This window comes from Drosophila sechellia, chromosome 3R, assembly GCF_004382195.2.
Source record: "Drosophila sechellia strain sech25 chromosome 3R, ASM438219v1, whole genome shotgun sequence".
NCBI classification, from domain to species: Eukaryota; Metazoa; Arthropoda; class Insecta; order Diptera; family Drosophilidae; genus Drosophila; species Drosophila sechellia.
The window spans coordinates 19,050,328-19,076,206 of NC_045952.1; the positions used below are offsets into that span (position 1 = coordinate 19,050,328).

Genomic DNA, 25,879 nt, shown 5'->3' on the forward strand with positions numbered 1-25,879 from the left:
CCGGCGCTCAGTTTCCGCTGAACATTCGAGGCGAACGGTTCGCTGTGTTTGGGCCTGCTTTTAATATTCCCCGATTTCCGACTCGATTCGATCCAATCCCGAGCCAAACCAATCCGAGATAGTCGGTGCTGAGCTCCATTCGCGATTTTCGAATTCTGTGGCCATGTGAAGTGCAGGCATCTCGACGTGCCGCAAGAAGTTCTGATAAAGCCTTCAAAACGATAACCATTCATATTCAATTATGTTTGTGCCAAGAACTGTGCTCTAGTTACGCGAATTGCAAGTGAAATCCGACGGCAAAGAAATTTTGCGGTAAATGTGGTTCCCCTAAAATCGCAAGAAGTGCAGATCACTTCTAAAAATTGTTATTTACATTATTAATTTATATAACGGTTGAGCATCTCCTTATTGCTGTTACTGTTGTTGTTGTTGTTCTGGTTCTGGTGGCTGGGGATGCTCCCCTAGTTGCTGCCTAACCCGTTTATATCTTTTACTCGACTTGACCAACTGCACACGCACATACAGACAATGCATCAAGTTGCTGTTCGGGCGCATCCAGCAAATGCACAGCGAGAAAATAGCATGTGATCGATCGTAGAAATCAATGTTTATAAATTAATGAGTAAATATGCGAAATTTAACACGCGATTTCAATTCTGTAACAATATTTACAAATGACAACTGATTCGATTAGATATCGTTCTGCTCTTTTTGCTTGTGTATCTTTAAGATACACGTACTTGCCGCACACACCTTCTGTCGCTTGTGTTTCCTTATTGACTTCGCCCCTGCCCCATGGCTCCTCCCCCTCCCTCCTATCACCCTCCTCTTCCTTGGGGCAATGTTTATTTTTGTTTGCTCGCCCAGCAAGCGGGAAAAACAAGTTTTTCTCTTTGAAACCAAAACAACAACCACAGCAGCAGCAACTGCGCCGCAACTCTTGGCTCGCTTTGCTTTTGGAAAATACTTGGGGAAAAGTTCAAGTGAAGACAACTGTTGCATTCAAAATACAAAAAAAAAAAAAAAACGAAAAGCACTACAAAATAAATATAAACATTTATGTGGAAGTGTCGGTTATGGGTGAGAGCGGAAAATGCGTTAATTAGCGGATAAAAATGCATATGCCAGTGACTCGAATTAAGTCGTTAATCAAACGCCGGGACGAGATCGTGTGTAATTAGCAGATGTCGTGACATATGCAAAAGTAAAAAGAGCAAAAAAAAACCACCAAAGAAATGTCAACGCATGTGAAAGTTTATTTTTTGGAAAAAGAAAAAGAAAAGTGCTCGTGTGACAAAAATAATTAATTTTTAGTGAGGCGATAAAGAAGCAACGCCAGCGAATAACCAAATTGTCATGCAACAAGTGTTTGCCACATGTTCGCTGTGTTTTTGCCTGTGTTTCATTTGGAATTTCCAGTATTCCGCTCTCCCCAGAACAATTTCAAAAAACCAAAACATAACCCACGATAAAAAGCGCTGTTTTGTTCCGTTCTGTTCTGAATCACTTGCCTATATATAATATCCATTATATGTTACATATGTGCATATATCTCACAGAGAGCCACGACCCAAATAGGGAGTAACGAGAGCATCATGGGCTTCTCATCAGCCCTCCAAAGTCGGGCCGCCCACGAGGCGCTGATCGTCCGCCAGGATGCCGAGCTCCGGCTGATGGAGACGATGAAGCGATCCATCCAGATGAAGGCCAAGTGTGACAAGGAGTACGCCATCAGCCTGACCGCTGTGGCCCAGCAGGGTCTCAAGATCGATCGGGCTGACGAAATGCAAGGTAAGACTGCAGGTGCGATAAGATTGTATAGCCAATTATTTGGTCAATGATACGTGTACTTGAAGTACTCCACATTCAATATGGTGTTCTTTTAGCTCGCTATCTACGAGTTTGCAGAATCGGTTATGAAAGAATGCAATTAAAAAGCGATTTTAATTTATTTAATCAGGACAAAAAAGCCAGCAAAATATGTTAAAGATGAGTTTAAACTTAAATAGAATTTAGGAGTTAATGCAAAACATATGTTCACAACAGTAAAGACAACTATTTATGGCTAAATGGACCTAGTTTCACGATGAGTTGCTCGAACCCCATTGACCTCTTGGGCATTACTCACAAGATTCACTGGGTGGCCACTGGCCAGTATCATCCATTAGTCAGGGTAAAAGTGCGGCAGTTATAAGGCAAGTGTCGATAAGCTGGTGGATGTTATTGTTAATGGCCCCTATACGAGATGGGATGGCATAAGGGCATATCTTGTTCCAAGGGTTGGAGATTGAAATGCTGTTGTGCCCTTCTTCCTGCACTCCATTTGGTGTGATTTTTGGCAGCCTCCTGGGTCTGAGAAACTGGCCACTGGCTATCGCGTGACTTGATCGCATTTCCCAGTGAATGAGGCGCGTTGGGCTCTAGATACTTCAAACGACTCGAGATAATCGCCAGACAAGCAAATCGCTTTCAACTACCGTGCTCTGGGTGGCATAGTCATTTCATCCGGATGCAGCCGGACGACAGCCAGGACTCTGGACTAAATTGGCCTGCACAATCGCTGCTCTGCCGTTATGCGGAGCTCATCAAAGTGTCGACAAAGTGCAGCTGTCTTTTGCTTCTAGCTGCTCCTGCTCTCCCCTAGAAGAAAAACACATGAAAATTGCTATAATTTGCAGGCGGTGTCAGTGCTTTTCGCTTGGGAAATGTTTTCCCTGCTGTTTACATGGCCAAACAAACGTATCCGCTGGATGATGCGAATGTACACGCACACCAACCAGTGCACAAAAGCGTAGCCAAATGATTTAGTTCGGGCCATTTGATATAGCCCAACTATATATACAATATACATATATACATTTCCGACTGTTTATCTGCTTCGCTTCTCACCTTGACCATGAACTTGAATCGCTCGATTTGAGTGCAGTTTGCTGTCTAAACTTCAGACTTTGCAGCCTAGCGAAGCGCAAACATTTTAACCAAAAACAAAAAGCACAAAAACCAGAGGAACAGACGTGGGTATTATGTTTCCGATTTGCTCAGCAAATAATTTCCCAAAAATTTGCGTATTTGCGTCACTTTTGCATAACGCTGGCTTAAGAAAAGTGATTCATTGCACTTTTACCCAACTGTTCAGCGGATCAACTCCAAATGAGTCATGTGTCTGGGTAAATTGTGGATTAGCTGCGGTTTTACGGGTTTTAAGACTGTGTCTAATGAAGATAGAGACCGTCTCATGACAATATTTATAATAACAGATGTAACAGGCAGTTATCAAGTAAGTGCGATTGGGAAAATATGACATTTTATGGAATGCATATGCACTTAATCCCGAAGTATCATCATATACTGCAGATTACTATCCTAAAATCATAAATGTCATGCAATCACATGAGTATTACTAATGCGTGTTAGCCTTCTATCCCTTTGCAGGCAGCCTGATCTCCAAATCCTGGCGATCCTACATGGATGAACTGGACCACCAGGCCAAGCAGTTCAAGTTCAACGCGGAGCAGCTGGAGGTCGTCTGCGATAAGTTGACCCACCTCTCGCAGGACAAACGGAAGGCCAGGAAGGCCTACCAGGAGGAGCATGCCAAGATCGCAGCACGCCTGAATCATGTGAGTGTCTCGGCCAACACCTTGAATACCCATTAGACATTCGAACACTCGACGCGCCCAGTTCAGACAGCATATGAATTATCAAAAAAAAAAACCGGGGCACTGAGAACAAATGTGGGGTTAGTTAGAAGGTAGATTCTTGTCTTTCTACTTCGCTCTTCCTGCTCAAAGACTCCACTTAAATGTATCTTTTCTTCGGGTGTACGCATTCATTTATTTATGATTGCCATTGAGGAGTCAACTCGACCACAATAATAATAATAATCATTTGGAGCTTGGGGCCCCACAAGCTCCAAGCTCCGCCCACAGCCGTCTTTTGTTGGGCTGCCCCATTGTTCGCTGTTTCCATATAGTATATTAAGTATTTGTATAATCAAAATAAATATTAAGCATTTCTGCGGAAAAGAAGAAACGACTTGGGGCACATTTAAGCAGCTTAAGAGTCTTGTAAACACTCACCAAAATATGAGTGGAAGGAGAACTCCAATGATTGCTATTGGCTTTGTGGGCCCAGTCGGCGTACTAAATCAATAGAAGTGTTTATTTATGAGCCGTGTCGTGCGGCAACAAGTTTATTAACCCGCCGAACAACAGCAAAAATATTAGAACAGCAAAAAAAAAAAAAAAATAAAATGATAAAAAGATAAAAAGATAAAAAGCCCATACAACAACACGGGCATGAAGAAGGGTCAACAAATTGCGAATATTTACGGGTGCTGACAGCAAATTAGCATTTTAAATAGACACAAAAGAGCGCGGCAGTCCAGTTTGGTTCGGGAAAAAGGTGTCCTATGAAAAATGCTTTTTTGGCCACATGCGACATGTTGCCAGTGGACAGATCGATGTGGCCACTACCAAAATGTCGATGGCGATGACCCAAAAAAAATTGTTTTGTTTCGTGATTTTGGCATAGAACATTCCGCTGCCGCTCGGCTGCTGTTTTATATCTTCCTGCGGCCTTTGTCAAGTCTAAACAAAAGTCTCGTTTGCCATTGCATCGCTCGCTAGCCAGCTAGCTTACTTTATTATTTATTTATTTATCTATCAAGATACCCCCATCTATTTTTGTGGCAAACAAGACTTTTTGCGCCGCAGTTTCGCTGGTGCAAAACAAAATTTAATGGCCGCCGAGAATGCCAATCAAAATTTTAGCAAATCGTCGATGAGTTCTTCATATCATTTAACAATGTCTATTGTTTGTACTTGTTTATTGAGCATCGCGAAAAAAGAACTCAACAAAACGCAACTTTTATGCATTGAAAAGTACGAAATGGACGAAGATTTCATTAGGATAAAGTTCAAAAAGCTAGATTTATTTGCTCCTTTGGCTTTATCTCCATCCTCAATGGTTTGTAATCAAATAGCACACTTTGGCAACTGCAAAAAAAACCGAAGAGGGACCAAAAAACTGGCAACTAAACATGCTCCAAACTTGCGCCAATCTCAAGTCAATTGACAACAATTTAGCGAAATAGCAATAAAAATTACAAGGCATGCAGACAGCAGGAAAAAAAAATAAATAAAGGCAAAGCAAAAATTCTGGGTAAAAGACCCCGAGTTGGAAGATGAGAGCTCCGACTCCAGCTAGTCTTGAAAAACGATTCTCTTCTCCGGATTCTCTGGGTTTCTTCGTTTCGTCTCCGCCATCGTCATTGGTTTTTATTTTCTTCATTGGACTTTGACTTTGTAATATTTGCGCAATGGATTGAACCGAACGGCAGCAATAAGAGCAGTAGGAACCTGACTTGTAGACATGAACTCATCGAGGAATTGTTGCTGTGCTGTTGATTTAATAAGTGTCTAGAAATGGGTCGACCACTCCAGCCAGTTGACCAGTTGGTCTGTTGTTCTGTCCAGTTGGACGGCATCGATGGCGGAATCGGTTCTATATGGTGTTGATGGATGGAATTGCAGTGTGGTGTTGATGGATTGGCATTAGATTATTATTATTGGAAGCAGACAAACAATGTAGTTGTTTAAGATTGAGTGAAATTGAATTAGACGATGAGCTTATAGACTGCGTCATTATTTATTTAGCATACTTCATGAGTAATGATTATTGCTCATCCCATTCAATAGCTGAGAAAGAGTTAAAATAATGCAGTTAAGTGCTCTGTAAAAATACTTTTTAAATATTTATTTCATTGCTTTACACATTATAACGTTTTTAATGATCTAAACAGATGTTGAGCCATACACATAGGAAACTATATTTTTATATCTTTTACAATTGCTATGTTAACTTGGCAAAAAAAGTACTTACTCAAAAGATAAGGAATATACTTTAAACTATTTTTTATTACAAGACTTCACATTTAAACACTTAATGATAGTAATGCAAACTATCAGACAATCAAGTGCTTATTGCTGGAATTTAGATTGCAAATTCCAGGAATATTATTTCAACTTTATATTACTTAATTGATCAAGGAATGTAGTTTGTTGGCAGACTAAACAAGATGTTCAATTTGCTGTCGTTTAATGGGCAAACTCAATCACTTAGACCAGGCTGTCATCAAAATATTTAGGGAAGCATGTTGGCTAGCTGCGAGTTTGGTTATTAATTGAAAACACTTAAGGGCGCCTGCCCGCAACTTGCAGCTAATGGATATGGAATTGGTTTTAATGTATCTTTGTATCTGCTGGCCTGTCAAAACTACTGCACACGCCCCGCAAAAACGCATTAGGTCTGAACTTCCGGGTGGGTTTTCCTGCGCTTTTCCGCACACATGACAGCTTTTCTGGGGCTTCACGTAGATGTACATATATATGCCCCTCCTCCTTGGGTTTCCCCTCAATTCTATTGTATTGATAAACCGCAGAAGGCATGCTAAAATGGCCAGACTTGTTCTTTAGCAGCGGGTATACATTTCCATAGGCTGGCATTGAAAATACTGCGGCGAATCGTACTCGTATTAATTACAATAAGTTCAATTCAAGTATCTTTATGGCAATCAAACAGAACGACGACGTCAAGCGAAACAACAACAATCGCTCGTCTGTGTTTTCGTCTCTGGTATTCCAGATAAGCCGATAAGATATGACTTTGAAGTGGGCGTACTGCGCGGGGTGGGCCAAGTTGAACTGAACTGGAGGAGCACAAACAAGCGAGTGCAGTGGCCACATCAAATGTATCTAGCAAATGCACATGGCTCCCGTTCAGTTTGTAGCACTTGAAGATACTTAACGAATGGCATGCAAAAGCCAGCGCTTGATTGAATGAACTTCCCCCCATTAAACTTGTTGAACAAGGGGGGGAGCTGGGTAATGTTATTTGAGAAACGGCGCCAGAGTTATGTTTTTCAAGCAACCCTCAGAACTGGGAAATGCCACGCCATTTCACCCCAAAACCGGCGTCCTTTCACTCTAGTCAATTGGCTCCAAGCACAAAAGCCTTCGGACATGCCTTTTAATTGAGCTGCATTGACCTGTGCCCGGAGTTCTGGACTTCTCAAGTGTCTACAAAGTTTTTCGCCCTTCTCCCAATGCATAATGGCCACACGCACTTACAACCCAAGGAAATGGTTCAAAAATTCGAGACTTTAAGTTAGTTTCGTTCTAATTTGACTCACTCTGATGCTAACGCAAAACTTTAAATAATCCCGACCAACTGAAACAATGCGATACGGTTGGACTATCATGTGGCAGCCCCGGGAAAACGGCTTAGTTTCCACATGATAAATGGAGTCCCAAATCTGAGCCAAGTACAGGGTCGCAAATGCGTTTCGTATACAACCATTTTGGGGCATAAATTCTGAATGTGTCTTGAACCCCAAAATGCTATGCACATAAAATGCCAAAACAACTTAAATGCTTGCCATCTGCGTGGGGGTTTGTTTGTCGGGGCAACAAAAAAAGGGGGGTGCCACAAAAGTTTCTTGACATTGCGACAAAAGCTGCACAAATTGCAGGCACACATGCCGTTGTCTCTTGACAGGGACAACTTGTAGATACTTTTGTATCTGTTTATTCGCTAGTCAGTGCCATAAGTTGTCCGGCCTGTAAGCCCAGTGATTTCGTAAAGTTTTGCAGCTGCGAACTCCTAAATTCAACCGAACTGCACGCAGCATAAAAATTAGACCTGATATTTGTTGACAACAAACATGGGGCAAAGTTTGTTTTTCATTCGCCGCGAGGGGGGGCGCCATTGGATAACGATTTGTTATTCTTTTATGGGTGGGGGGAGGAGGTCGTAACTCCATGGAGTTGTTAAAAAGCTAACTTGCGGTCGTCGGACGACGTCATGGCGTGCGGTGCGACTGGCGTCCAACGCCCGGGGTTGGTTTCTCCAACCTCCAACCTCCAACATCCAAACTCCAACTTGCAACTCCCAGCCGATACATTTGGGCCAACAATCATGTTTGGGGGTAGCTAGCATAATTGCCACATAATGGCCACGACTGACTGTGGCGCCACTTCGAGTTGCCCACGGCCAGTTCCGGCTGCAGTCCGCTGACTCATCTGCCGCTCCGCTCCAAGTTGCAACTTAACTTTCGTTTTGGGCCAGCGTCTGCGGATGGCGGCACTATTAACCACCCATCCAGCTGCATCGACATTGTGTGGGGGACATAAATGCAATGCACGTATGGGTGCACTGAAGGAAAGTGCATGCACTTGATGTCAATTTAACTTAAAACCAGCTTTCCAGAAAAATATCTACCTTCGTAGACATATTTTTTATGGAAAAAAAACACATATTTTTCCCCTTTTTTTTGAGTGTCTGCGAAGAGCGTGTTTGCCAAACTCAACGTCTCGACGGCCCTGATGATGATTACTTCCGCCAAACAGTGACATTTTCCACGTGGCAGAGCAATTCCCTCGCCTAATGCAATCGGGCATTCGGCTGGAGAAATCAGTCTGAAGAGTCTTTGTCTGCCAAAAGGAAAACTCGTTATCGGCTAACGCATTGGAAATGAATCTAAATGTAGCAGCGGAAATATTTCCGCAAAGGTTATAACCTTCAGTTTCCACGACACGCATAAATTTTCCACCAAATAAACAAAGAGCTTGTATTTTATGTATATATGTAGTTCTTAGCTGCCATTAGTGCGTTTTCATCTGGGCATTATTATATGTAAATTCGAATTAAAATACTCTTGCTGGCTTTCTCGTTTTTCATTCTCTGATTTATATGCCTCGTTATTGAATTTCGCCTTAATTCATATTCCCCTTTTAATTCGCATTGCTGCTGTCGAAAATATCATCAATTATGTTTGTTGATTCTGCCAGCCTGCTGGATTCGCGGCTTTTGTAGTTCCTCGTCAATGGGATATAAGGTGCGGCATCATTTCGGTCTTTTCTTCTATTTTTTTTTATCCATATCCATCACCATACATTACCTAGGCAGAGGGTCGCCCCTGGGTCTGGTTCAATCGCCCACGCCTTCATTTGATCATTAAATATCAGCAGAACCAGCAGCCAAATTGTTTACTTACTCTCATACATATAAGCCAATGAAGAAAAATCATTAAGAAAACAGCAACATGTTTATTTAAAAACAAAAAATATATCTTGTGTGCTAAATGACGACAAATTATAGCTATTTCATTGCCGCTAATTTTCTAAAGAAATGAATATACACACAACACCTTTTTGCCCCTCATTCAAAACCCTGCACGTGCCCTTTTTAATTTCGGAAAGTCCGTTGTGGTGGCAAATTGAGTTAAGCCCGTTGGACAACCGCAAAAATGGCCAAATAAATAAATTGGGAACAGAGCTGGAGTTGTGCAATGCAGCAAGGGTCACTGGTTTGAGTTTGGGGATTGGGTTTGAGTGACAGCAGGATGGACGCTTCTACATTGTGCAATGTCAAGTATCAGGGTTGACGGGCCAAGTGAATGGCAGGCGGACAGGACTTTGGCCGGGATGAGTTCCGTTCCGGACGCCTACAAAACATAAAAGTCACCGAGGAAACCACGCAGTGTCCTGCGTCCTTCTGCCTGAAATTCTAATAGAACCGGCAAATGTCAACAGGGTTACTACAGTGGGCAAGGTGGAGCGGGAATGCGGGGAAAAAATGGAAATTTGTATTATGTCTGCGTTGACGGGATACGGAAATTATTATGCAGGCTTGTTTGGATTCGCCTCTACTTTTTGTCAGATTTTTAAATCCTCTGCTCAACAGTATAATACCAATATTTCTTCATTAAATATTGCTCTAAAGATAAGCCGCCTAATAAAGAAATGAATGCACTTACAAATGTTCAGATATGATTAAAGCAAACAACTTTAACCTTAATTGAATGAAAACACGCTCCATTATATTAAATTTAAGACTGTGCTTTTATTTTTAATGGATTTTTAATAGTTATCCGAATAGTGTGTCCTGGCCAGTTGTTACATCCTCCCACTGCCGCTGTCTGTGGACAATTTGCCTACAGCCCCCGAAAAGCGCAGCCAAGTGCCAACGAATTTCGACCATGTCATGTGGCCATCCGTGTCCGTGTTAGCCATGGAAACAGCCTGGCCCTTAAACTCGTTGGCATTGGTTAGGCCAGACCAGAGCAGACTAGACCAGACCAGACACAGACACCGCTGGCGACCCAGACAGAGGGCCATGTGGACTTTTGGCCACATTTGCTTGGATGCACAGAAAGGGTAGATATACATTTATGGATGGATATGTGTATGTGGGGTGGATGCATTGCGAGCCGCACGGTGGAGATTCAAGTTGCCGAACCGATTCTGATTAAACTAATGGTGGCCATAAATCAGAGCCATGTCGGCGACTTTAATCAAATTTAATGCCCAATACTGCTGCTTGGCACCCGAAAATCTAACAATTAAATTGGCGCGACCGTAATGCTGGCCTTTTTATGCCGCAAAACTCTAGTCCCAAATGGCAAAAAGTTATGCTGGAAAAGGGGTGTGGGCTTGTCTGCGATGTCTGGCTGTGAGTCCTTCCTTCTAATAATGGCAACGACGCCGCCGCCATTAACAGAACGCATTATTGTTCGTAATTTTCTGTCAAACTGTTGGGCAAAAGCAATTTTGCGGCGCAATCAACAAAACTTCAGTCGCGCCACGCCCCCAAAAGAAACGTCGCCGGCATTTTCCTGGGAAACGCATTCAGATTTTTTCACGTTCCTTTGGTTGGATCCTCCCCAGGCCGGGCTCAAATAATCCTCCCCCTTTTGCTAATTTCCAGTCCCTTGGTAATATTTTTTGCATTTTTACGATGCCAAAGATGCTGTCGGCGTGTAGTTGTTGCTGTTGTTGATGTTTGCCGTTGGCGCTACACTACCGCCTTGCACATTGCTCATACGCAGCATTGGCCACGTTGAAATAAGAACGTTGAGAAAATAGTGGAAAATTGAAATTCAGCGAGAGATAAAAGCTGCTGATGGCAAGGGGTGGGTTTGCTAAGAGGGATGGGAAATGTTGACTGTGTCTGCGTTAATTCGGTTTTGCTAATTTGGAATGGCGCCAAATTGAAAATAAAAACTTTGCAAGCTCGAAAAAATACCGCTGCTCGGCAGATACAGTAAACAATCGGTAATATGCCTAATTGAAATGGTTCTACCCCCCGAAAGGTGATTGTTGTGAATAGGTGATAAATAGCGAGAAAGCGCCGTAAACTATTTTATGCGAAATTATTAGGTAACAAATGATTATTGTTACTGCTTGGTTGATTAAAATTGTTGCAAAGCCCCTAATTGATATCTCACATTACAACTTTTTAACTACCTAGTAAGTAGAAAGTTTATTTACATATTAAATTATTCTATAAATACATATTTAATAAGCTTTGTCTACTTAATATTAAATGCGTTTCTGCTCTCCTGACTTTTCTTTTAACTTTCTGTCAGTCGGAAAATTTTCTTGTTTTCGCTTCGCGCAAAAGTGAAATTTATGTTCTCAGTTGGGGCTAATTTATGTTGCACGAAAATAAATAATATTGTTTGCCATCAAATATATAGGAAATTACGTAGCCGCCGCGTGTGCCGCCAAAAATGATATTTTCGCTTAAGTGCAATGGGAAATGCGACAGCTGCAGCTAGAAAATTAATACGCCAGCGATTGTGTTTGAACAGTCGGCAGGCAAACAAATATAATGAAAGCGCTACAAGATTTTATAGCTGCCTGCCTACTAAAAATAAAAATGGCGCAGTGCAGCCATGACTAAAAATGGCATACCCGAAAAATGAAATGCAAGGTGGTATCCACAGCTTAACCCACCCATTTCGGGTGGGGCACTTTCATCAGCCGCCGCTGGAAGCCGCAAAAGTGTGGGCATAGGTCATGTGCCGAGACCCTGGCAAATCAATCGATTCCCTTTCGAAAAATTCACCTTGAAAGCCAAAGCTTGCCATTGTGGCCGGGGTAAACCGAAAAAAGGACAGCAAAATCGTTTTGTTTGTGCTCATTAAAATGTACTTGAACAACCAGTCAAGTGTTCACGCCATCGAAAGAGGAAAAGGTCGGGTTTTTTCGATGCTAAAGGGCTGGAAACCCCACGAAGGTAACTGAAAATGCAGTTAAATGAATGAAAGAGCAAGACAAGCTAAAATGCATTATGAACCCATCGGTTTGGCACCAAAAAATCCAAATTTAAATGCAATTGGGGTCATTGGAGCATACATTACAATGTGTTAATGGATGAATGTGCTAATTCACAAATTGAAAGTGCGAAAGTTACGTGAGGCCAAGTTATGATGAAACTCGAGAAAAGAGTCAACTTAAATGCTCAAAATAAGTGGAACGGAAAGCGTGCAAAATTAACTAACTTCTATGGAAAAAAGAAAGAAGGTTCAATAATTGAAGCTAGTTAGCAAAATTTTAATTGTTTACAATCTCAGTGAATTGTGTATTTTTTGCATTTAGCAAGTAAATGAGATATAATTGACTTTATACTCTATATATTTTAATCATATTCAGTTATTGTTTAAGCAACACAAAAAGTATCTGCCATATTCTTGAGCAATCCTCAAAATTGCCCAATTCCCCATTAAAACACTTTTATCTTTTGCTCTTTTGGGCCGCACCTCCTCAATTGTTTGTCTGGCGATTATTTCGGTAATTAAAATCGACTTAATGGTGTACGACAAAATGCGAAGCTTAGTGGCATGCCAATATGACATTGAACTCTGTGCGCGGTACTCAAGCGCAATCTTTTTCGGAGCCCACCCTCCTCCCCAAATTGGTCAAGGCGAGTGTTTGAACCGAAAGATACAAAATAGTGACAAAGTGCCACTAGAAACCGAAGGGGCCACACACAACGAGCGATTATTTATGGCCCAAAAGAGACAAAAAGCGGGCTGTGTCAATGGCCAACAAACGCTTGGCCACCACTGAAGCAGGGAAACGTGCCAAAAACTGAGGCAATAATAACAGTGGTATCGCCTGCTAATTTTTTTTATTTTTGGTAAGGTCACCAGAAAAATGGGATGGGATTTTTTTCTGCTCTGTGCTTTTCCATGCGGCACTTTAGTTCAGTGCGGTTCGGTTTTTCTTTTATTCTACTGTTCACTTGCAAAGTGATGTTGATTGTCAGCTGAACTTGTTTGGTTTGCGGATTTACCATGCGCCACATCCGCATCCGTGTCACCAGCGTCAGCGTGTCGGGACGAGCAGAAAGTGGAGCAGAAAACCTGAAAAAAAGCATACAACCAGGTAGTAGTAGTCTCACAAAAATAAAAATAAAAAAACTAAAGAAAATAATGGTAAAAAAAAGGCGGCGAACAAGTTGCGAGAAAATCAAAAACAAAAAGAAGTCCGGTGTGTGTTTATTTCTGGTTCTCGACTTGCATCTCGCGTCGCGTTTCGCAGTCGCAGATTTAAAATACTTAATTGAGCAGATTTGGAGTCAATTATTGCCAAAGAGAAATTCTTAAGCGCAAAACTTTCGAGCGTGAAAGTCGACTTTGTCTAATTTGCGCTGGAAAGCCGCCAAGTCGACTCTGATCCGGTAAATGATTATGATTCGCAGTGCATTTTGGCATTGCATTAACACTAATATGGGGAAAATTGCTCGCTAAATGGGAACACACCCACAGAAGACCATCATTTGCACATAAAGAAATTATGGATTGTTATGTTTATAAGTTATTTCTTTAATCATTTAATATATCATTAATATATCGCATTGAAGACAAACTAATATTTTCTTGGTGCCTCTGGCTTAAAAACCATTTTACGCATTTGATTTTTTCACTACCCCATTTAATTAAAGTTGATAAACATACTTTTGCCTGTTCCCAATAACAATCTCGTAATTGCCATCTAAACGAAGCCAATTGCAAAGGCAAAGACAAATCAGTGTATCAATGGAGAGCTTTCGTCTGAGCGGCTCCTAATTGGCAATTTACGTAATGAGGCATTGATTATCAGGTAATTACTGCGAGAAGTGGAGCAATATGTAAGAAAGCTTGATGACGTTAAGCAGATATATATTTGTAGTGTATATGTGGGATATTGGAATGCATTTGTATATACTTATAACCAATAAACCGGTTAATGCGCACTTGCCTCAAAAAGGTTCTGGTTCCGTTTAGTATATTCAAAAGAATTCATTTCAATTTGCGCTCACCGTAATCACAAGATCGACCCAAAGTTGATCGCCCTCGCTCCGCTTGGTACGAGAAATGCCAAAAAAAATAACAAGAAGAAACTCAAAAAACAATAAAGAAAAGAAGCTGAGAGAACAACAGCTCCAACAAGGTCATAAACAATTAAAAGAAGTGACAGACTATGTATGACAATAAATACTAGAAACATCAGCAAATGGCGACGTCAAGCTCACGTAGTTGCTGTGATTTTTATCTTGTGTGTGAATTTTATTTTGCCCAAGTTTCCCCCGACTCGCTTTTGCCGATCTCTTTCCGCGAATTTTACGAGGGGAATGTTGATCCCGGGCAAATAAAGAAGAAACCACCGCGAAGGTGGCGCTTATTTTGTTTGAACTCTTGCACATACATTAGTATATATATATCTGTATATAAAGATAGAGATATAATGGCCATATCCCAGTTTGGTCTCGACCAATTTGGCTAATGATACCAGCTCAGCAGTTACGCTTATTGAATACTAATTAGCTGACTTCGTTTAGTGGGAGCAGTAAGAACGGATTCGAGGATCGTTCAAGTGTTAACACATAAAATCAACTGTTATGTTTTGGGTGCCGTGTAGCCCATAAATCCATGGCTTAAGTCGAACCCATCCGAAGCCTTCCGTTCGTCTCATATTGCACGAGTTCTAATTGGAGATGCGGCCTAGCCAGGCGCAATAAAAATTAAGTTGCCGACTCGAACGGAGCGCGTTAAAAAGGTTTTCTAACACGCCAACAGGCAACGAACTGTCTGCAAACCCTTTTCAGTTTATTTTCTCGTTTTTTTTGTCTTTTTGCCTGGCCGACTGGCTGTGCCTTTATCTCATTATAATCTACGCGCATGTGCGGCACATTCGTATCTTTTCAGTCAATTTCAAGTACCCTCTGCCCTCAGATGCAGGCCGAGAAGATTTCGAGAACGGGCTGAACAAACAGCCAGCAGCGGCAGCAGGACACTGCTAGAAATTTGTAGAACTTGGGGGGAAAAATTACTTAAAATTATGCACTTACTTGCAATAAAACATAAGTTAAATGCTTAAAAAGTTCTTAAATACATCTTAATGAGAATCAAATAAATAAAGTTAGTACCCACTTACTTACTTATATTCATTTTTGATTCTCACGTATCTCTTAAAAATTACCTTATTTTTCCCAGTGTAGTCCCTGAAACGGTGACCGGGAAGGGGGGTAGAGTCAACAGCAAACAAGCGCAGACAACGTTTGTCGGTCAAAATCAAAATCAGCCCCAGCCTTTGTTCCTCTAATTCCGAGAATCGTGGACCAGTTATGAAACAAGTCTGCAACATGCACACCAGCACAGGGGCAAAAGAGAGTTACAGGCGCTGCGATTCGAGTTGAGGTAGAGAGGTAGAGTCGAGACGAGACGAAACAGAGAAAACAATAAAGAACCCAACCCGAGGTCTAAAAACGTATTGGGCCCGAATCTGGACTTTGGTTGGGGTGATGGGTAGAGGAGTTAGAGGAATGAGAGGATGGGGGATGGGAGATGGGGACTTCGCCTCGTTAGCTGCGCCTGCGCGCCGGCCGAGAAAAATATGTACTTTATGGATCGAAGACGGAGTCGTCGGGGCTTTTGTACCTGCCACTTGGCTCCGGGCTGCTCTGCAACTGCAACTTAATTTCTTGGTCGGCGTTGCTGCAGTGCAGCGGCTGCGTTGCAAGTACTTCATCATGTTTGGGGCAGCAGTAAAAATAAATTAACAAAAGCCAGTCGGGCACGGCCATTCAGCCATTCACCACTTCCCGGCCAACTCTATCTAGCTGCCCAATATGAGACGTAATAACTTGGCCCGAAGGAGAGCCGTGCGAACGCAGTCTGCTTCCTTGACATCAAAAGCGCAGCTGGCCTGCTGTGGATCAAGTTCAGGCTTTGGTTTCGTTTCGGCCAAATGCAGAGAAGCTCGTAAATTTGTATTGAAAGCTGGAAGTGGGTAGAATCCATCTCGGGGAATATCTAGGAAACTATTCTTAGATATTAAATACATTCATCATATAATTTGTGTGATATTAATTTCCAAGGCTTGTTTTGAAAACTAATTAATATTATAGAGAATTATATATATTAATATTATTTGATTTAAAACAAAGGCACACTTTAATTTACACCATAATCAAAGAACACCCTGCTTTATAACAGCGCTCTACCCCGAGATATTGCCATGTTTTTGTTTATGAGATCTGCTTGGCTCTTGAAATTTATGCTTGTTCCGAGGAACGATCGCTGCCGCAGGATTTCGCATGGGGAGTCGTGTGTGTGTGTGTATCTGTGTGTATGCAAAACAAGTTGCAAGCGACACGTAGGTGGCTTTGAATATTGAAAAGTCGTTCTGCAGCCTCTCCGGCGGCGATTAAGACCTCCCGGTTCGGCTCGCATTTGGCCAATGAAGGTGGCACTTCCAGGCCGCGAAAACGAAAGACTTAAGCGACGAACTCGCTCGCGGCAATTGGCCGATTCGAAGACACTTTCACTGCGATCGTCGATTTTGCCATTCTATTCTTTTGTCTGCTCAACGACACTCGACTGAAATAGAAAGTGCTGGCAACGGCCAAATCGTCGACATCATTTACAGATCCAATTTAAATTCGGACCATTTCGTCATGCTTCTTTCACTTGGCACGCATGCAAATTTGTGCAAAATTTAAAGAAAAGACGAACGGGCAGGCGCGGCCATAAAAAAAAACTTGGCAAATATTATTCACGAATTGGCCAACGAAAGTGAAGCTATTGCGTGGCAATTATGCGACTGATTTGTGAATTGTTTAAATAGTAAATTCAACAGACCCCAAAACGGCCACATGGAGCGATTGCAGTTGAAGCCATCAAAACGGGTTGGTCGTTAGTATTAGCGTGTCCATTGTTGTGGCCAGTTGAGAGGGGGTTCATTGACCAGGTTGGCAAAAAGGCAAAAGCACTGGCACGAACCACAAAGTCCACTTCCACGACAAGTCTGGGCGACTCCATGGGAAATTACTCGGAGTCCCTGGTCCGCGGAGGAAACTGGGCAAACTCTGACTCTCATGTATATTGACCAACGGCCATAAATTTGCATAATTCGCAATTGCACGGCTGCTAAACGCCAGCGTTATAAACGATCTCGAATGTTTCATAAAACATCATTATTATTGTCAAAGCTGTCGGCACTTATGCAACATCTTGTGGCTACTAACTTATTGAAAAACTCCCGGACCATCGGCTGCATTGATTTCCCCGCCCCGCCCCACCATTTCGACCACAACAAAGGGAAATCCCAGGCGTGTGTGGCATTTGCTATCGTTTTTATTGTCACAGCTGCTGCCAAGCAGTTTCGTATTCAAATATTCCAGCCAAGAAAAACTCTCACGCGCTGACAAAAAAAAGAAAACATAAATGCAATTCCGTCTAGGGTTTAGCTTTTGACTTGTTTTTCATTTTCGTTGCCCCTCCTCTCTCGGTTTTCTCGAGTCGGTTTCTTTTTATTGCATCACGATTCCACAATACATTTGACAAATTTATTTTGATTAGAGGCAATTTCTTGGGAAGTGTAGACATGAATTGAATTTCGCTTGATTGAGTTGTGCTCTTTTATCGTTATTGTTCGTATGTGTATGGTAGGCACTGAAAAAATTTAAATATACCTGTATTATAAACAAATATAGAAAAATCTATAAAATAGTTTTGGATAGGTAGTTCTTTATTTTATATACATATGTACAGAATGTATAACCAATACTTTTGCATTCAATACTGCTAAACAATACGTTTTGATTAATGCTCTAAACTGAAACGTACACATTTGGCATTGGCAAAAATGTGCAAAATTCCTAGCGAAATCGTAAAAACAAAAAGGCGATTATAAAAATAAACAATGACGTATCAACAATGAAATTATAGCGGACTAATTTTAGAAGCTGTCACAGTCATCATGAGAAATGTCACAAAAAAACAAAATCTTATTAAGACGAACGCATTAATTTCGGACTTGAATCATAGACAGCTTGCAGCTTAATTTATCCCAATCTAGAAATTATAAACACAGCATTTTCCGCTTAATTTCATGTTTGGCAATAAGCGTTTGCCAAAGTATACAGAATCAGTATCCGAAACAGAAGCAGAAAATCGAATCGAAAGAATCAAGCTGATTAATCCAAAACGTGGCAGCTGGCACCACTTGTCACAGATTCCATTAGGTCATCGCCGCATTTACTTATAGATTCGGTATTTAGAATTTCGAATTTTTAAACTGTGCGTTGTCGCCGAAGTTTAAAGATGTGAGCATCCAATCCAAACCGCCGGGGAAAATTGCGTGAGAAAAACGAGAAAGTTTCGCTGGCTGAATGCAGGTGGCAGATTAGCAACTTTCCTCGGATTCGTTTGGATACGCTGTTCTGGTGGCCAAGACGCAAAAAAACAAAAAAGCTGAAATACTGAACGAAAAAAATTGGCAATCATTTGTAAACAATGTGTGAGGAGAGGTCCAAGTGGTGGGAGGTGGAAAGGGGCTTATGGTTACCAAAATGCTATTGACTGTTTAGCCGCTGAGAGGTAAGAAATACGGCGCGCATGACCCACTTTCGAGCCATGTTTATTTCTTCTACTTGTGCCTGGCCTGCCCCTCTGTCGCTCTCTCTTTCTAAACAACTTTTTAGGCAAATTAGCAGCTGCAAAGGCATTGAAAGTTGCTTAACCACTTGCCGAAAAAAAGAACAAATAGAAACACGGAGCCATATAAGCAGAACCAGAACCTTACTGAATTGGTTATTACGTAGCCCCGCAATGGCAACAAAGTTGTCTAGATTGCAGCCAATTTCAAGATAACTCTCGCAAAACACTCTCGACAGCACTTTCAATGCCAAATCGGCCAAACTGGGTCAGCAATTTATATAGATATGCGTGCCATCGAATTGTTTTTCGCTAGCCTTGCCATTTTCTAGCGATTTTCATTCGAGAATTCCCAAGCCTGATCATTCAATTAGTTAATCCATCTATTCTGCTGTCTTCCGCGTTCGGTGTAAAAGTTCAAAACTGTCTGCAATTAATATGCATAGTCAACTGCACAACAGCAACATCAACAAAAACGCAACTCAAGTTGCAGGCTGAGCTGGTGGCCATGGGTGAATTATGCCAAAATGTGGTTAATAATAAATTATTAATATAAAATGTTAAAGAAATATTCAGCCAGTCCATTCAGTTCGAAATTATCCTAACTATAACCACATAATATGCTTTCAAAACGATCTTATTTATTAGAAGAATTAACATTTTCCATTGTGTCTTTTTCATAAATATTGAATGATTTATTATAGAAAAAAGTTTATAATCCATTTTTTGATAGCATTGACGAGTTATTCAAATTCGATGAGTTTAGTGTTTCAGTTTATAAATTTATATTTATTGTGACTATTTTGCATTAGCATCTTAAGGTTCGCATTTTAATTTCCGTATTTAAATCTAAACAGGTTCATAATTTTTATAAAGTGGTTTATGGACAATAAAAATGATCATAGGTAATATTAATTATTGAGGAAATATTACGTTTAGCTCCAATATATTTCATTTGCCCACTGTGCCCTGCATCAGCTGCATTATGTCCATGCAACCTTAACTCAGAAACTTTGCAGCTGCTTGACTAACTGCACTTTGCTGCCATTAGTTGTGGCTTTGGCTTTAAGTTTGGCTTTGGCTCTGGCTTATAGATTCAGCTGTAGGCCCGACTTGCGATTCCGCTGCAGTCACAGTCCTCGGCAACAAAGTCGCTGTTGATTTTGTTGACACTGCTAACGGATGCTGGGATGTGGATATGGATGTGGATGTGGATGTTGGATGTTGGCTCAGCTGCATAATGCAATCCTTTTGCCCAGTCACTTATCAGTCATTTGTGGAGTCGCCGCGCTTGTTTTTTTTTTTCTATCTCTCATATTGTTTAGTGTTTTTGGTTGGCTTTGCGGTGGGACGTGTACCTTGCATAATGGACAAACGTGAGAAAATGTTTTGCGAAGAAAGTGTGAGAGATACTCAATGGAGCAGATAGGTGTCGGTGGATTCATCGAGTTGGGGCAGCCGAGTGGGCTCCATTATGCGATTACTCGCATGTGGAGCACTTTGCGCGACCAAAAGCAAACACGTAGTGACGCCGGCGATAATCATGATGTAATGGGCACAGGTCCAGTTTTTTTTTCCTAATTTTTCATTTTATTTGGGAAAGTGCCGCCATGACAGAGGCACACGTGTGCCGACTGACCGCAGAGAAACCCCCGGCTAAACCCCAATCCGCTTCCTCTTGTCATTCCAGCTCACCGACGAGGTGGTGCGCAAGAAATCTGAATACCAAAAACATTTGGAGGGCTACAAGGCGCTGCGCACGCGCTTCGAGGAGAACTACATAAAGGGTGAGTGAGAAATGAAGGGTATATCGGGTTGCCAAGTGAGAATCCAACCGAATATGGCACAATGAACTGAGTTTCTGAGTTGGTATGATATGATTATCTTGAAATTTTAGCACCCAGTCGCAGTGGCCGCAAGCTGGACGATGTGCGTGACAAGTATCAGAAGGCCTGCCGCAAATTGCACCTCACACACAACGAGTACGTGCTGTCCATCACGGAAGCCATCGAAGTGGAGAAGGACTTTCGTAACGTCTTGCTGCCGGGACTGCTGGAGCATCAGCAGTCCGTCCAGGAGAGCTTCATCCTGCTGTGGCGCAACATCCTGCAGGAGGCGGCCCAGTATGGCGACCTCACGGCGGACAAGTACAAGGAGATCCAGAAGCGCATCGACACTGTGATAGGGAACATCAATCCGACCGAGGAGTACGGCGAGTTCACAGAGAAGTACAAGTAAGATTACCCTTTCGGTATTTAGTTGATATACAATGTAATTGATTGGTTATATTTCTAGAACCTCCCCCACAACACCGCTGCTCTTCCAGTTCGATGAGACGCTCATCCAGGATATTCCCGGCAAATTGCAGTCAAGCACGTTGACAGTGGACAACCTCACGGTGGACTGGCTGCGGAATCGTCTCCAGGAACTGGAGGGAGCCGTTAGGGATTGCCAGGAGAAGCAGCTGAAGATGATCGAGCATGTGAATGGTGGCTCGCCGGTGGCCAATGGCAGCATTATATCCAACGGCAGCAACACATCCAACGGCATTCAGTCCAACAAGGATAGCCTATGGTAAACAAAATAACATACTATATACCTTTTCAGTTTGTAATCTCGGTTTTTGTAGCCGCCAGTCGAAGGATCTTAATGCACTGCGCTGCCAGGAGAAGCAGAAACAGAAGCTGGTGGACATGATCAAGTGCGCCCTGAACGAGGTGGGATGCGAGGAGCTGCCCTCCGGTTGCGACGATGACCTCACCCTCGAGCAGAACTTCATCGAGAATGGCTACAACAACGAACAACAGGTGGGTCTTTAGGTTTCCGCTTAAGCCACTTAGGTTTTGGTTAATCTTAAGATGTAGGTGGTCATGGTCGAACTAATCGTATGTCATACAAAACCATTTCTTTCTCTCTGGATGCTGCCCTCTTACCCATGCCATATAAACCCATAAACACACAAACGAAACTTAACCCATTAGCAGAGATCCAACTCCACCAGTTCACCAGGTCTGGGCATAATGAACGAGCTGATGCGACGCGGTGGTGTATTGACCCTGTTGCGTGGAAGGGGTCGCCACTTCAAGCGCAAGAGTACACCACAACCGGCGACGCCGATGACGCGATCGCGACAAGGACGCTTCAACAAGTTGCAACCACGATCCCAGAGCCTCGGATCCTTGTCGGTAATTAGGGATGACAATGGGCCAAGTCCTGCACGTTACGAGCCCATTACTAACCATCGTTTGCGCCAGGCGGCAAGTGTTCATTATTTGGGCGAGGAGATCGCCACGAGCTCCACTAATCCGCCCGATTTGCCGCGTCTGCGGCGAACCCAGTGTTCCATGTTGTGTTTGGGCGAGGACGAGGAGCTTGTTGTCCTTGCCTCGCCCGCCCCGCTCACCCAGCTTACCGCTGCTGTCCTTACTAACACCAATAACAATCATATCTATGCCGATCTGGAGTTGGATAAAAAGAAGGATACTTCACCGAGTCCAGAAAGTAAGGAGGAAGAGGAAAAGCAACCAATTCAGCCGAAAAAAGAGCAAATACAAATAGAAATCAACCAAACCGCACCTCAGAACTCCATTGATGCCCATCTGGACAGGATTGATGAGCTAAACCGAGTGCTTGACGATCGGCTGAAGCGCACTCTTCAGCCCAGCGATGATGTGAATGCCATCGAAAGTGCCGAGGAGAATCACATACAAACCAGAAAGTTGGCCAAGGATCCAGATAGCCAAACAAAACGCAGCTCCAGCTCCAGTTCAGAGTGCCGATCCTCCAAGGATACGAGTCACTCCAAGAAGCGTTCACTGTCCTTTAGCCAGAAGTCCATAAGCAACATATTCAGCAACCTAAAGGAGTTCTCCAAGAGTCCACTCGTTAGGATGGGCAAGAATCATACCCTCAACGAAGAGCAGGATGCGAAAAGGACGCAACCAAGTCAACAGCATCATTCCAGTGGCAGTGATTGCCCCACAAACAGTAGCAGCTCCAGCAGTAATAATAATAATAACAATAAAAATACCAGTAGCAATAGCAATCACAGTGCCTCACAGTCCACGATCATAACGAGCACGATCACCACCACCATAACGACTACAACTACCACGACGCCGTCCAAGGAAAACTCAAGACTGAAATTCAAGGTGCCCAAGATCCAGAAGAAATCAAAGGCCATCCGCAATACATTCCGCTCCAAGTTGCTCAATTTCCAGTTGAAGCGCTCCAAGCCATGCAAACAGTGCACCAAGAGACGTCGCATCCATCCCAGCAAAAGTGTCTTTGATTTTGCCAAAGAGTTCGAGGTGGATCAACCGGCTGGTTCGGCGGCGGATGAGCAATTCTGCAGCTGCCCGCCAGCTGGTCAGAAACCTGTTAAGCCATCCGTCCAAATATCCGGCCACAAAGAGCACCAATTCGAGTCCAGTTCCGGAGAGCTGGACGAGAACTCGGATCGGGACATCGACAACGACGAGGAGGAGGAGGATAGCGCCAGTGACGACGTGCTCAGCATGAAGGATCACTGCTACTGCGTGCCCAGCCTGGCGGCCAGTGTGAGTTACCCGTAGTCGCATCCGTACCCGTATCAGTACCAGTACCAGTATCTGAGAATAAACCACCGCACCCACCGTATCGCGAGTATCTAAGCCAACTGGGCGTCACCAGACGCCACCTCACAGAGAATCGAAAACCGCATCGCTCTGCATGCCTCTTCAATTTGCATGTTTGATTGATTGTGCATGCTTTTCCTGCGCTCACGTTCAATATCGAAAGCATGTTGTGTGGAAATGAGCTTTTTATAGAGCGGATCCGAAAATAATACACAGGGTGACCTTAAAACTTATGGGTTGGGTATAGCAGGTAGTCGTTGTGATTTGATTTCAGTTTCGGTTTAAAACATCTTAAGAAAAGGAACTTGCTAAAACATCCGTTTGGCAAAGGAATAGAAGCGCCACTTCGTACTTTCCTTCAAATTTCGCATAGTTAAAATCAGTATAATTTATTATTTATTATTAGAGAGAGTGTAGAAATGTCACTGCTGCTTTTTAAGTTTCCATACCCTTTCCATTGCCAAAATTACTTGTGCGTGCCAATGGGAAAGAGCGAAAGTGACCGAGAGACAAGTTCAGAAATGAGGAGAATAAAGCGATTATATCTTTTAGTTCTCACCGATCGGACGAGCCGTTTGGATACCGACCAGCAGTCGCCATTAATCTAGTCCATTGAAATGTTTGGCGTCTGTTTGGCCAGTGAGCAGTTGGAGATATATTACATTCGTATCCGACAGAACGCGTGACTATTTCAGTTTTGGTTTTGTTCCGCGAGACAATTGCGCAAGTTGAAGTAGTAGTTTTTGCTTTTGGGTCACCTGGTAGTTCCATCATGAGCAGTTCCGGACACAGCAGCAACTATGCCGGAGCCGAGAATGGGGGGATTTTCGAGACAATTGTCTTTACGGGTCGGCCAATTCCACCGGCCCGAAAAAAGCGGCCAAAATCGAAATTATTTGTGAGTCACTCGACGACGAGACAACCTTGAATGCAGATCCATATTTTCCACCTTTGTGTAGTAACGATATATACCTATGATTTAATTTGCCTTTTGCTTACAGTATTTAATTATAATTAATTTGCGTTTTTAGCCCATAGCTACTGCAGTTTCGTCAGAGCCAATTGCACCCACGCATTTCCGTTTTCCATTTGGAAATGGCGTGTTAACCGATTCGCATCTTTTTTAATTTCCTTAGCCTGTTTTTTTCTTAAATCTGCATGCTTTCACTAAACATTCGTGGATTATTGTATATAGATTTAGCTAATTATCCGTATCTTGCAGATATCGCTCTCCACAAATCGTCCGCTTTACGAGGAGGAATGGTTCCATGGCGTTCTGCCGCGCGAGGAAGTGGTTCGATTGCTGAATAACGATGGTGACTTCCTGGTTCGCGAAACGATTCGAAACGAGGAGAGCCAGATTGTGCTCAGTGTCTGTTGGAATGGGCACAAGCACTTCATTGTCCAGACCACCGGCGAGGGTAATTTCCGGTTCGAGGGACCGCCATTTGCCAGCATCCAGGAGCTGATCATGCATCAGTATCACTCGGAATTGCCAGTGACCGTGAAATCGGGAGCCATACTCCGGCGACCAGTTTGCCGCGAACGCTGGGAGCTGAGCAACGATGATGTGGTGCTTCTGGAGAGGATTGGTCGGGTAAGTTATAACAATCTATGAATTCAAGTACTTTATACTAAATGGATCTTGATATTCGCAGGGAAACTTTGGGGACGTCTACAAGGCCAAACTGAAGTCCACCAAACTGGATGTGGCTGTCAAAACCTGTCGAATGGCCCTGCCCGACGAACAGAAGCGTAAATTCCTGCAGGAAGGACGCATCCTTAAGCAATACGATCATCCGAATATCGTAAAATTGATTGGCATTTGTGTGCAGAAGCAGCCCATCATGATTGTCATGGAATTGGTGCTCGGTGAGTGCTTTAAATATTTGAAATTGTTATTTATATAAAAATTTATAATTATTTTAAACTTCATATTTCAGGTGGTTCGCTTTTAACTTATTTGCGCAAGAACTCAAATGGCCTCACCACTCGCCAGCAAATGGGCATGTGCAGAGATGCGGCAGCAGGTGGGTGTACTTAAAAGTTAATAACTTTGATGTTCATAATATTAAATAACTCTTTCTTTAAGGCATGCGATATCTGGAGTCCAAGAACTGCATTCATCGCGATCTGGCGGCGCGTAATTGTCTCGTTGACTTGGAGCACAGTGTAAAGATCTCCGATTTCGGAATGTCCCGCGAGGAAGAGGAATATATAGGTAATTATAACTACACAATAGTGAAGAACCTTAAAACTAAGGGAAGTTTCCTTCAATAGTTTCCGATGGCATGAAGCAAATACCTGTGAAGTGGACAGCTCCCGAGGCCCTGAATTTTGGCAAGTACACCTCGTTGTGCGATGTGTGGTCCTATGGCATACTGATGTGGGAGATCTTCTCCAAGGGCGACACACCCTACTCCGGCATGACCAACTCCAGAGCCAGAGAGCGCATCGATACGGGTAAATACTAATATATTTGCTTTTAATAGGAAAT

At 42.8% G+C, this 25,879-nt stretch overlaps 1 protein-coding gene across 4 annotated transcripts in view; it reads left to right on the plus strand.

Moving 5' to 3' along the window:
- LOC6607126 (tyrosine-protein kinase Fer) overlaps positions 1–25,879 on the plus strand; it is a 26,669-nt gene continuing 790 nt past the window's right edge. The window contains exons 1-13 of one of the 4 annotated variants that reach the window (XM_002031878.2): positions 1–312; positions 1,560–1,791; positions 3,433–3,620; positions 20,457–20,553; positions 20,664–21,000; positions 21,062–21,340; positions 21,396–21,573; positions 21,751–23,325; positions 24,605–24,979; positions 25,041–25,254; positions 25,326–25,412; positions 25,475–25,603; positions 25,663–25,845. In XM_002031878.2, the coding sequence (XP_002031914.2) occupies positions 1,596–1,791; positions 3,433–3,620; positions 20,457–20,553; positions 20,664–21,000; positions 21,062–21,340; positions 21,396–21,573; positions 21,751–23,325; positions 24,605–24,979; positions 25,041–25,254; positions 25,326–25,412; positions 25,475–25,603; positions 25,663–25,845 (3,838 nt within the window). In that variant the 5' untranslated portion in view covers positions 1–312; positions 1,560–1,595. Of the gene's footprint in view, positions 313–1,559; positions 1,792–3,432; positions 3,621–20,456; positions 20,554–20,663; positions 21,001–21,061; positions 21,341–21,395; positions 21,574–21,747; positions 23,326–24,604; positions 24,980–25,040; positions 25,255–25,325; positions 25,413–25,474; positions 25,604–25,662; positions 25,846–25,879 lie in introns of all 4 variants that reach the window. The other 3 variants (XM_032721329.1, XM_032721330.1, XM_032721331.1) reach the window with 3 other exon arrangements.